Source organism: Centruroides sculpturatus, unplaced genomic scaffold, assembly GCF_000671375.1.
Source record: "Centruroides sculpturatus isolate CEXI.00-Female unplaced genomic scaffold, Cexi_2.0 scaffold276, whole genome shotgun sequence".
Taxonomy (NCBI): domain Eukaryota; kingdom Metazoa; phylum Arthropoda; class Arachnida; order Scorpiones; family Buthidae; genus Centruroides; species Centruroides sculpturatus.
The window spans coordinates 201,276-215,852 of NW_019384509.1; the positions used below are offsets into that span (position 1 = coordinate 201,276).

General features: G+C 26.8%; 1 protein-coding gene across 3 annotated transcripts in view; it reads left to right on the forward strand.

Moving 5' to 3' along the window:
• Window positions 1–14,577, forward strand: part of LOC111622323 (coronin-6-like) — a 72,726-nt gene that overhangs the window by 13,944 nt on the left and 44,205 nt on the right. For all 3 annotated transcript variants that reach the window (XM_023364679.1, XM_023364678.1, XM_023364677.1), the window contains one exon: window positions 11,208–11,460. In XM_023364679.1, coding sequence (XP_023220447.1) covers window positions 11,208–11,460 — 253 coding nt within the window. The remainder of the gene's footprint in view (window positions 1–11,207; window positions 11,461–14,577) is intronic.

The following is a 14,577-nucleotide window of genomic DNA, read 5'->3' on the forward strand; positions in this document are numbered from 1 at the left end:
TAAAAACAAATGTTTTCCGAACACCTTCCGTGTCCTTCTTCAGGTAAAACGGTTGGATTCCTTATTCTCAAACACTTTACGAAATTGTTTATTTTTGTATTTCTACACACCAGTTAGAGGCACGAGTAAGTATGTTTTTGTTCATTTTTAATACTTGTTGAATTCAGTGTTAGTAATTTATGAAATGAACATTTTGATAATAAATTTATTTTACTTTGGTAATTTTATAAAAACAGACTAAATTTTTTAACCACATGCAAATCTTTTTTCTTCAAAAACCCTGGAATAGATAAATTTTGATATATACAGTAAGACCCTGCTTAACGCAAGAGATGCATTCCTAGATGACAAAGTGCTAAACGAAACAGCGTTAAATGAGGTCATTTTTGCATTAAGTAGGATGGGATAGGAGAACATGCAACCTCAAATAAATAAATTTTACTTCAATTTCAAGTTATTTTTATATTAATTTATATAATAATATATGTTAAATAACACATAAACATATGCACACAGAAATGTAAAGTTCATTTTTTGTGATGAAGGTCCTGGCTTTTCTGAAATTCTTGNTTATATATATAAACTAATATATATACACTTAACTGTTTTAGATATTATTATACAGATTGAGAGTATATACAATTCACTTTTTAAAAATAATTTTCAAATGTTAATTTTCAGTATTATAATTCTTTTTTGTAGTGTAGTTCTTTTTTCAGTTATTGCAATACTTAATTTAAATAATAGTAATGAGTTAAACAATTCCTACATGTAGCGTTATGTGATGAGTCAGTCACACAATACAATGCTTGCTCATGGTGTTGCCGTGTCTGACTTGCCACATTGACAAACTCCTCATGCTACTCTTTGTGAGCCCTCTTTTCATTTGATCAATCAGTAGTTTGATCTGATGAAGTAAATTTTTAATTAATTGTAAGCCATAGTTCTAAACTTTGTAGATTGAAAATTCTCAATTTTGCAAATTGAATATGATCTGATATTTGTATTTAGTATACCGAAACAGAAATTATCTGTGTTATAAATTATAGAAAGTTTCCAGCATTTTATTTACTTATTATATAACTTTTATGGCAATGTCCATTAGGCAAAAGAAGCCACTTCCAGAATAATAATGATATACTTTTTGCTACACGTTGTATTAACATGACATAAAAGAAAAAAATTGTTTAGTTTGAGTTCATTTTACAAGAAAATAAAAATGTAATATCCAAACCAAAACTATGTTCTCTTGAAGAAACAATAGTATAAAATGGTCAAGACAGCTTAAAAATTGGATGATAGAAGACTGGATAAAGCTTATTTTTTCAAACGAGAGTCATATGCATTAGGTGTGATGATGATGAAAGAAAATTCATTTCAAGATGTCAGATGAAAAATTTAGACTGTCTGCATAGAAACACTAAGTTTCCAACAAGTTTAATGATTTGGGGCTGCATGTCAGCTATTGGATCTGGAAGTAAATGTATTCTTAATGAGACTGTAACAGCAGAAGTGTATAAAAGGAATTTTAGAATTGTTTCTGATTCCAACAATCTACAATCACTTTGGTGGTGGTGATGTTTTTCAGGATGATGATAATACTATGTACTGATGGCTGGATGGCTGAGCAGTCAGGGTGGCAGCCTACCTCCCTGGGGGATCCAGTATCGAATCCAGATGGGTCAGAAAATCCCCAGGAATTTTTCATGGTTGGTCCGTCCTGATATCTCAGGCACTGTCCCTCACCACCCAGCCACCCCATTGTGGGCCTGGCCAAACACATAATGGGCTTGCTAAAAAGAGGCCTTCTTAGTGCCCATAGGGCAGAAAAAGTTGAAATAAAAAAAAATGCTATGTATCATCAAAAATTCTTTACTTTGTTTGGCTTGAAGTATAAGGGTGTTAAAACTGGCCTGAAAATAGTCCAGATTTAAACCCTGTTGAAAATGGTGTTGATGAAAAGGGCATTAACAAAGATGAACTTAAAAAACATTAAAATTAGATGGAGTAAAATAACTTTAAAAACCTTCAATGAATTAATTTTTACAAATCCAAGATGCAAAAAACTAATAAGAACAAGAGGTGGACCAATAAAATATTAACTTCTAATATTTAAATAAAATATTAATTAAATAATTAAATATAAAATANAATTGACATTTCTAAATCATAAGTAACACGTAAAAGATGATATATATAATATAGTTAGTTGATAGTCTAAAGTTTATGTAACATCCTGTAGGTAGGTGGTTACAAATGTGTAAAGCTGCATCATCTGTAAAATTAGTTTTCTCAGTCATCAACAAAATGAAAAAATAAATATTGTTTTATTTAAAACTTTGAAAGGATTTTGTTTTTATTTACACAACTTTTGACATAATAATATAGTTTGTAAATGATTTTAAAAATGAAATGATGCATGTATTTTATTTTATTGAAAGATAATAATCTTTCAATAAACTGAATTTAGCTGTTTCAAAGTTAAAAATCTTAAAAATTCTAAATTTTGTTAGTTGTATAAAACTTTTGTAAAATAAAACAAAAAATTAAATTTATTATATATAAATAAAGTTCAAAATTGAATAATTTAATCTATTTGTTAAAACTTTACATAAAGAAGAACGTAATTTATAGGCAATTATAATATTCAGATATATCTATTATAAATGTGAATGTTACACTAAATCATTTTTTTCTAAAAATAATCAAATTTCATTTTAATGAAAAGTTTTGTTATATTTCTTCCAGTTATGTCAGATATGGTTAAACAAATATATATAAAATATCTATTTATGTATTGTTTTTAAAGTAAGCAGNATTTGTCACTTTTTTCTTTCCTTAAGAAAATGTTGGTAGCAGAAGATCGCATTCAAAACATCTCAATTTGCTTTTGCACTCCTTTCAAAATCTGGATCATTCGCTACAATTTGATTAACGATTTTGGTTATTGTTACCAAACTTTTACTAAGGAAATCTGTAGAGAAATTTTTTGGGTTCTTCATTTTCAGAATCTCTGTTTTCCAGTTCTACATGAATTCCATGTTTTGTCAGTTCTTGAAGGTTGTCATTGATAAGGCTCTCACCAGAAATCTGCTGTAACTCCTCAATATACTGCTCATTTACATCTTCTAGTCCTGCTATATTGATTAGGTCGAGTTTGGTCAACCTAACGATACAGCTATAGGCTCTTCTCATTGAGAATTCTTGGGATACCTTCAGCCATAACTTCTTCGACACATCGTTCATGCATTTATCAGTTAATTATTGCCAAGTGAAGCCGATATTGCCTATGGCATCCGTGTTGTACATTTTTTTAACAATTGCACTAAACAAACATAGATTTAAAGAAAGTACACCTTTTTGCCAACTTTTTTCTGATTGGTTCATGTTTGTAAATAATTGTATTATATATGAATCAATGAAATGCTGCAATAATTTAAATTGGCATAAATTTTGAGATTTTTTAGGCTTTGAGCAGACCATGTTATATTGAATCAGCATTAAGCGGGTGGGGTCTTACTGTATATATTTTTTCTTTTTAGATACATAGCAAACATTGAATCAGTGTTAACATATACATTTAATGTATTAAGTTAAACTTATTCTGACAAGTGGCTTTGATAGCCTGATTAATTATTCTGAATCTATATACTGTAGATAGAATTTCAAGTTGTTTATATAGATTGTAAAGACAATTTCTACTGTATATATTAGTTAATGTATTAACAGAAACAAATTATTACAAGTTTTTTACGAAATTTGTTATTTTAGGTCAGTGTTTCTCAACGGGGGCGATATCACCCCCATGTGTGTGTTTTTCCATGTTGAGGGGGGCGATTAGTAACAATTTATATTTTGGGGGGCAAAAAACAATTTTCTGGGCGATATAGTAGAACATTATATTAATAATTAGATATTTTATTTGTTATATCGTACAATAATTAAACAAATAACATTATACTAGTCACTAGTCTATTCAATGCAGTACGAATTTGGCATTAGCCTTGTCCCTCGGCATCGGAATTTTGTAGTGAAGGGGGCGATACTACGTAACGGTTTTATTGAAGGGGCGATACTACGTTGAAGGGGGGTGATACTACGTAACGGTTTTATTGAAGGGGACGATACTACGTTGAAGGAGGCGACGATTTGTTAGAGGTTGAGAAACACTGTTTTAGGTGAAAAAATGTACATACATATTTGTATGTATGGCATTTCCTTTTACATAAATCTGTAATTTTAACTATTGTTCATTGTAATAAAATATTCCAATTTTTAATTCTACATATAAACATAATTAGAAATGCCATTGTCATATCGTTTGAATATTTTTGTGGCAATAAGAATTTCTGTTGTCATAAAGCTAATTTTTGTCTTAATGGAAATGTAAAATGATAATTATAATAAATCTATTTCTTAAAATATACATTAAATATTGGGGAGTTTAAAGGTTAATAAATATTAGTAAAATACTTATTTAAATTACAAGAGATTTTTTTTCAAACTTCGAAAGTTGTATAATTTTATAAAGTTTTATTACTACTAATGAGTTAGAGTGTAGAACAGGATCCCTTGAAATTGGGATTGGTCATACTTGCATGTTATGTATATATGTGCATTTGCTACTGAGAAAATTGTTTATTTGATTAGCAATATTTTTTATAATGCTCTAAAATAGATATAAAATTTAATACAAAGCTCAAAATAAATTTTTGAATAATTTTCATAATCTCTCTATAATGTAGATATTTACTAATATTTATTAATGCTTTAAACTCCCTGAAAGGATTCAAATTAGTTTTAACAATTCATATAAATAAATTTATGAATACCAAAACAATTCAGCAATTTAATTATATAGTTATAATTATAATTATAAAGTTTATGAATAAAATACTGTTTCTTATTCTATGGTAAATTTTAGAAACTTTTTATTCAATGTTTCTTTTTGAACTGTATATATTTCAAAGTTTTCTGTTAAGTTTATCTGTGAGAATTTAATAAATAAAACACAAAATTATTTGTAGTGAAAGGGACTCAACATCAGTATTGGAGTATTTTCAGTGCAGACATAAGTAAATAAGTAAACTTTAATTTTAACCATCTCAGTGTAATATGTAAAAAACTTTATATTATCATAAAATTTTTTCAAGTCATAATTAGTTCTTGATCAAAATCAAACAGCTTTAATTAGAAAAAAAACTGATGAAAAAAAGCCAGATGTTAGAATTACTTTAGTATCTATATATTTCAATTTTCTAATTTTTGTTGCTCTAATTGAGAGATAAATGAATTTTATAGCTCTACCTATTGAATGTGTAGCAATTTGAACTTTAACTGTTGCAGTTGTTATCTAAATACTAAAATTTTATTGTGTTAGTACACATAATATCTCAATAGTTTTGCTTTTGAGTTTTCAATTTATTCATATTATATTACATTGTAATGGACTTAAAAACAATTATTTTTGTTGTGTTACTTTCTGTTAAAAAAAACTTATCCTAAATTCAAAATATGATTGTCAATGCCAGGCTACAATTTTTAATGTCATAATAAGTAATTGCTTGTATTCAATTACTGTGTGGCTGTCGGCCATAGTTTATATATATATTTTTGTTAACTTTAGCTAGGCTTAGTATTTCCTTTGTTCTTTTGTCTTATCTGTTCTAGAACTTTCTCCCTTAATCCCTATTTCCTCGGGTGACATCACTGATTCTCTGAAACAATGTCATGAGACAAAAGGAACAACAAGCCCCTAGGGAGAGAGGAAGTGGAAGAAAGGAGAAGAAACTGGGACTTCGTCGAGAGAGGACGGAGAAACGAGTGCGGTCCTGACCGAGGAGTCGAGCAAGGCGTGATAAAAAACCTTGCGAAAGAAGGCCGAAGGAGGATCACACCTTGATCGCCTAGAGAGAGATCAGAGGTGTCGGAACCTTGTAAGAGACGGCTAAGTTAGAGAATAACGTAGGACAGTTGCTAAGAAATCGAGTTTCCCCAGATTCAAGTAACAACAAGCAGGAAGACTACAGGACAACCCCAGAAAACGTAGACGTTCATAAAAGGAAAGAAATTAAGGTCTGGAGCCATTCAGAGATTCAAGACGGTGAATCATCTGAGACCACGTGGTAGTGAAAAAATCCTGGGTATTTTCCCTTTTATTCTACTCCTATCCTTATCTATATTTTATTTTTCCTTCCTTAGTTTGTAAGTAGGTTAAGTTTTAGTTATAAGTCGCCCCCGTGTGTTTTGTTTCCGTTGTCACGTGTCGGTTGCCACCACAGAAAATTGTTAGTGTAGATGATTATCTTATGTATATCGAACCCAATAGGCTGTAAGTTGGAATCATTTTAAAGAACCTGTGTTTGTGAATAAAAATCTTTAGTATTCTTACTTGTTTTATTTGTTTCCTGTTCACAATAATACGTTGCCCTCTAACGGAACATCACAACTGTTATGTTACTCCTAAATACATTTTTAAACTTAGTCTGTTTCCTACAATTTGAAATTAACTGTATTTCGAGTTGGATTTTCAATTAAATTTGAAATATTATAATTCCAACAAGAATCTTATGAAAGAAAATTTCTAATTTAGAGTATTAAATTTTGAATTGCAAGAAACAAAGAGAACTCAGATCTCAAATGATTGATTTTTGAATTTTCCCCCATAAATAAAATTTGAATTTTTAAATAAAAACCTTTTGAAGATAAGAATGACAGTAATCTGAATTTTAGAAACAATTTTATTAGTTATTTTTAAAATTTAAGATTAATTTATTTTGCTTTTTTTCTTTATTAAATTATAATAATAATATACTATACTACTACTATGGTTACTAGAGCCTTAAAACAGACTAATCACACTTTGGTTACTAGTTTATTGACATACACTATTTAAGCCAAAATGAATTTTGTCCATATGGTTCTCTTCAGATGGCTGTAATAAAACAAATTTAATCATTGCTAAAAAAAAAAGATTTAACATGTATTAAAATGCAATTATTGATAAAATAACAGACCTTAACATAATTAGGGTGTCCTGACAACAGTAATGCTTTTATAGAGTACATACCATAAACCTTTGAAAATAAGGTGGCCAAATGTTTTGTGGATCTTGTAACAAAGTAGTATAGTATAATCAGAATACAGACAAAAAAAGAAATAATATTACCAGTTTTATATTTACAGTAATATGGTTAATACTGCAGATAACCTTTAAAATTTTAATAATTATTTCTGGATAAATATAATATGTACTCAAACTTAACATATTTACATTTTATTTACATTTTATTAATAAATTTCAGTAATATACAGTAATACCTCGACTTACGCTACCCCGACTTACATGAACCCGAAGTTACGCGATTTTCGAATCTCGTCGATTCATCTTTTGTTTGAGCACCACGCAACTCTTGATTACTCGCTTCCCTCATACTATTGTTTAGCTTATATGTTCGGACGTGTCGTGCGGAATCGACACATAGCTACAATTTTTATGTTATTTATTTCTGTGTTTGTTACATTTACAGAGACTTGAGAGACTCTATGTGGTAATTTCTTGTAATCGTGAACGAATGAAAAGACGAGATAAGATTAACGAGAACATTTATTAGCTTACATACATCCGACTGGATTTTACACAAATTATGAAATTATACCCCGACTTACGCGAATTTGACTTATGTGGTTATCGCTCGGTCCCACCTATCGCGTAAGTTTGGGGTATTACTGTATTATTTAAACATATATAATGTATACTGTATTTATATTATACAATGACATGCTCATTCTGATGTTTGGATATCAAGAATAGATTTATGCATACAATTATTTTTGCAGATAAATCTAATAAAACTTAAAAATAACTGTTTTGTTTGATTTATTTAATATATATATATATTAAATATATGGTTAATTAAGAAAGCATATCTTTCATTTACCATTCCATAATATTTGTACCATTTTTGTAGTTTAGTACACATTTAATTTGTAAGTATATATACCTACAAATATGAATATTGAAAATAATATTTTTTTTTATATATATGGCATAAAAAGATTTTCAATAATTTTAGTAAACTTTTTATTTAAAACTTTTTGTAAACAATCAAAAGTTTCATCAAAGATTTTTGATATGTGCATCTTGCTTATCTAGAAACTTCATTTTACATTTAGTATTTATATTTTAAAATTATTTCTCTTTTACATGAATTAATAATTTATGTATTTAGTTTATGAAAAACTAATAGTGAAGTTGAAATAAATAAATCTATCAATGAAATTATTTCTGTTACATTTGTATTTAATGAGTTCTGCTGTCTTCAGATTTATTCTTTGTTCTAATATCTTCAAATTTTATATTTTATATTCTATGTTTCAAAACCTGATGGCCATTAAACATGATTGAAAATGTTTGTTTCACTAATAAATATTGCATTTTTTACTGGATTTCTGGTATTTTGAAGTTAGTTGGAAATAATTTCTAATTACCAACTTTCTAGTAAAGGATTTTCCAATATTTTTAAAATAAATATACTGTTCAGTAGATATTATTATAAAAAAGGACAAATGCTGCTATTATACAACTTTCTTTATACAGTAATTTATAGGCAATTATAATATTCAGATATATCTATTATAAATGTGAATGTTACACTAAATCATTTTTTTCTAAAAATAATCAAATTTCATTTTAATGAAAAGTTTTGTTATATTTCTTCCAGTTATGTCAGATATGGTTAAACAAATATATATAAAATATCTATTTATGTATTGTTTTTAAAGTAAGCAGTTTGTTTAAATTTTATGCATGCAAAAAATTTATTTTATATATGTGTATTAGATAAAAGAAATATTTTAATAAATATAAAATCAAACAACCACCAGATTACATTGGGCTACTTTACCACGATTATATTTAAGTACTAAATAATTTTTCATTAGAGGGAGGCGTTGTGTGTCTTATTAGATTTAATAAATAATAATTAAATTAATATTTATTAAAATTATTTAGAATATTCTGGAAGAAAAGAATCAGCCTGGAGTGGGACTTGAACCCACAACACTCTCTTACTGTGCAGATGCATTGCGAGTTATGCTACCCAAGCCTCTGGTCCAATCTCCCCTTAGTAGCCCAATGTAATCTGGTGGTTGTTTGGAATTACAAACTTATCAGGTTTTGTGAGATTTGTTTATTTAATAAATATATTTATTTTAATATAATGAAGATAAATTTATTTGAAATAATAGTATATTAATGATATGCTTCATTTTATATCAAAACTTAAATTAGAAAATATAAATTATTGAATTGATTTTTATTATCAAATGTCAAAGATGGAAAAGAATGCCAATGATAAATTGGACCTGCTGACTCTTTAGAAAATCATCATCTTACTGTCAAATTATTTCCAAAAGTTTCACTACTTGGCAATTAATTTTTAAATTTTTTGATATTTGATGATATATATATATAATTTAGTTTTGGTTAATGGATCTTTTCCTATATTTTAAATACAGAAATATTTGGGAATTATATATAGGAATAATTTACAGGAATATCCTATATTTTAGTGTACATTTTATTAGCAAAATTCAATGTTAATTTATAAATTATTACACATTATATTTTGTTATGAATTATTGCAATACATACATTTTAATAAATAATTTAAATTTTATGTATTAAAATGAAATTATGGTATGCTTGATTTTAAACCATCAGATACAAACTTGTTCTTTAAAATCATACTTTTATATGTTTTCCAGTAAAATATACAATTCATTTTGTTGTGCAAATATACAATGACAAATATTTATAGAGAAACACTAAAATAGTAATAATTTTTAGCTTATTGAAGCAGTACATTTAAATATACTAATAACTTATTATGTCTAACTTCTTAGAGCTATAATCAACTCTAATTTGATAGTCTGTTTCCTTATATTTAATTACTTCTGTCTTTTTATTACTGCAGGGCAATGTATAGTTTTTTTAATATTCCTAATTAGTATTCAGACTCATTAAAGCTTAACTAAAAATTTTAAGATAAAACAATTGGTTTTTAAAGAAATTGTTTTAATGTTTTAAAAATATTCTGAAGATGGGAATTAAAAAATTTATACACATTTCATAGAAAGCAATAATCTCTGAAGAGGTTTATGTAACTTTAAAAGAAATCAGATGTATATCAAATTTAGATTTGCTTTTTATGTTTAAAAGATTCAATTCAGAGAAAAATTATTTCTCTTTTCTTGTAATTACTTGTATTGTAATAATTCAAATGAAATTTTGGTCTTTGCCAAAATTTAATGTTCTGATTTAGATTCTTGAAGTCAATAGAATAGAAGAGTTCAATGACATATATGGCGTTTTTCCAAAACATTGTTTAAATAATTTAGTTTATTCACAGCAAATGCCACATATTTTTTTTAAAAGTTTTTAAATAATTTTAAAAATTCTGTTTAACTATTAATATATTTTTATTCAAATATCACTTTTATTTTATTTATTATGTAATTGTTCTAATATTAAAATTATTTATTTTTATTTGGATCTTTAAGAATTTTCACTTAAACACAGTTATCTTTTTTCAGATAAATCTTGCTATTTGAAATTTAAATTAAATGTAAATTAAAAATTTTTTTTTCTGGTTATTTTCCTCTTAGATATTATTTTTAATGTTTGTTTTTTTGCATATTACCATGATGATATGTCAAATCAGTGTTGTTTTATTTTACTTGTTAATGTTTTTCAGNTTTTGGCAAAATTTGATGTAATATCGCTGCTCACGCTGTTCAGTCATTTTCCAGCTTAGTGGAATCCGACGAGAGCGCACTACATGACCTCACTCATAGGCCTATTGCCAACGACTGACGCTTCCTGCAGGCGGGAAAAAATTCAGGGCTGTGCATGACTGTCCCCTCCACAACTCCACCGAAGGAGGCCTCTCGCGCATCATTGGTTTACGCGAAAAAAATAAAGGTCCGATACTTTTTGAACAGACCTTGTATATATAATGTGAGACAGCATACTAATAAGGTTTCAGTGATATCTTATTAAGATGTTAAGTAAATGGATAATTTGAGTTATTGCCTAATACTGTCAGATAAATAGAGTAAAATAATTAGTGTTAAACAATGATGATAATTATAAGCTGTTAATAAAATCTATTTTATTCTTAATGATTATTTAATTTTCTTATCAGACAGGAAGAATAGATGTTAGCTATCCATTAGTTGCTGGTCATAGAGGACCTGTATTAGATATTGCTTGGTGTCCCTTTAATGATAATGTTATTGCAAGTGGATCTGAAGATGGAATTGTTAGAGTTTGGCAAATTCCAGATGGAGGATTGGTACGACCACTTGTTGATCCAGTTGTAGAATTAATAGCCCATCAAAGAAGAGCAGGCTTGGTTCTATGGCATCCATCAGCTAATAATGTTCTTTTAAGTGCAGGTATGTAAAAATTTTCATCATTATACAAAAAAGAATTTTTATTCATTTCATTCATGAGGCAATTAGTTTAAATGTAAAATAATATTTATAATTATATTTATTCATATTGGAGAAACATTTCTAATATTTTTTACGCAAAGTGAAATTAATTATAGGCCTCTTCACTATAATAGAAACTTGCATATTTATAATCTCCCAGTGAAGCTGAATCCACATGAGATGAGATTGCTCTTCTCTAGGTTCTCTTTATCTGCTATTTAACACTTTTTAATATAGAATTTATTAAAATCTTTTTATGTTTAGTAAATAAAACTTTATGATGATTAGCAATCATCATCATCATGTTATGATGATGATGATTGCTAATCATAAAGTTTTAACAATTAATGAAACAAAACAAAAACATTAGTTTTATTTTAATCTTGAATTACTTGTATTGTCCATTAATTAATACATAAATATGAATTTTAAATATACAGAATTTTTAGATATAGAATTAAGATTTTAAAACTGACTTATAACTTGTTAGTTTACATACATAATTACTAAATTGCCGAACGATCGCCTAAATATCGGGCTATTATATGGCTAATTAAATGATTAGAATAAAGTAATTTGTTATTAGAGGTAGGCGTTAGGCACCATCTCTTAAGTAAATTAATAATTAAAATTAAATAAATAAATTATTAAATTAATTTTAATTATTAATTTACTTAAGAGATGGCGCCTAACGCCTACCTCTAATGACAAATTACTTTATTCTAATCATTTAATTAGCCATATAATAGCCCNCCCCATAAATAAAATTTGAATTTTTAAATAAAAACCTTTTGAAGATAAGAATGACAGTAATCTGAATTTTAGAAACAATTTTATTAGTTATTTTTAAAATTTAAGATTAATTTATTTTGCTTTTTTTCTTTATTAAATTATAATAATAATATACTATACTACTACTATGGTTACTAGAGCCTTAAAACAGACTAATCACACTTTGGTTACTAGTTTATTGACATACACTATTTAAGCCAAAATGAATTTTGTCCATATGGTTCTCTTCAGATGGCTGTAATAAAACAAATTTAATCATTGCTAAAAAAAAAAGATTTAACATGTATTAAAATGCAATTATTGATAAAATAACAGACCTTAACATAATTAGGGTGTCCTGACAACAGTAATGCTTTTATAGAGTACATACCATAAACCTTTGAAAATAAGGTGGCCAAATGTTTTGTGGATCTTGTAACAAAGTAGTATAGTATAATCAGAATACAGACAAAAAAAGAAATAATATTACCAGTTTTATATTTACAGTAATATGGTTAATACTGCAGATAACCTTTAAAATTTTAATAATTATTTCTGGATAAATATAATATGTACTCAAACTTAACATATTTACATTTTATTTACATTTTATTAATAAATTTCAGTAATATACAGTAATACCTCGACTTACGCTACCCCGACTTACATGAACCCGAAGTTACGCGATTTTCGAATCTCGTCGATTCATCTTTTGTTTGAGCACCACGCAACTCTTGATTACTCGCTTCCCTCATACTATTGTTTAGCTTATATGTTCGGACGTGTCGTGCGGAATCGACACATAGCTACAATTTTTATGTTATTTATTTCTGTGTTTGTTACATTTACAGAGACTTGAGAGACTCTATGTGGTAATTTCTTGTAATCGTGAACGAATGAAAAGACGAGATAAGATTAACGAGAACATTTATTAGCTTACATACATCCGACTGGATTTTACACAAATTATGAAATTATACCCCGACTTACGCGAATTTGACTTATGTGGTTATCGCTCGGTCCCACCTATCGCGTAAGTTTGGGGTATTACTGTATTATTTAAACATATATAATGTATACTGTATTTATATTATACAATGACATGCTCATTCTGATGTTTGGATATCAAGAATAGATTTATGCATACAATTATTTTTGCAGATAAATCTAATAAAACTTAAAAATAACTGTTTTGTTTGATTTATTTAATATATATATATATTAAATATATGGTTAATTAAGAAAGCATATCTTTCATTTACCATTCCATAATATTTGTACCATTTTTGTAGTTTAGTACACATTTAATTTGTAAGTATATATACCTACAAATATGAATATTGAAAATAATATTTTTTTTTATATATATGGCATAAAAAGATTTTCAATAATTTTAGTAAACTTTTTATTTAAAACTTTTTGTAAACAATCAAAAGTTTCATCAAAGATTTTTGATATGTGCATCTTGCTTATCTAGAAACTTCATTTTACATTTAGTATTTATATTTTAAAATTATTTCTCTTTTACATGAATTAATAATTTATGTATTTAGTTTATGAAAAACTAATAGTGAAGTTGAAATAAATAAATCTATCAATGAAATTATTTCTGTTACATTTGTATTTAATGAGTTCTGCTGTCTTCAGATTTATTCTTTGTTCTAATATCTTCAAATTTTATATTTTATATTCTATGTTTCAAAACCTGATGGCCATTAAACATGATTGAAAATGTTTGTTTCACTAATAAATATTGCATTTTTTACTGGATTTCTGGTATTTTGAAGTTAGTTGGAAATAATTTCTAATTACCAACTTTCTAGTAAAGGATTTTCCAATATTTTTAAAATAAATATACTGTTCAGTAGATATTATTATAAAAAAGGACAAATGCTGCTATTATACAACTTTCTTTATACAGTAATTTATAGGCAATTATAATATTCAGATATATCTATTATAAATGTGAATGTTACACTAAATCATTTTTTTCTAAAAATAATCAAATTTCATTTTAATGAAAAGTTTTGTTATATTTCTTCCAGTTATGTCAGATATGGTTAAACAAATATATATAAAATATCTATTTATGTATTGTTTTTAAAGTAAGCAGTTTGTTTAAATTTTATGCATGCAAAAAATTTATTTTATATATGTGTATTAGATAAAAGAAATATTTTAATAAATATAAAATCAAACAACCACCAGATTACATTGGGCTACTTTACCACGATTATATTTAAGTACTAAATAATTTTTCATTAGAGGGAGGCGTTGTGTGTCTTATTAGATTTAATAAATAATAAT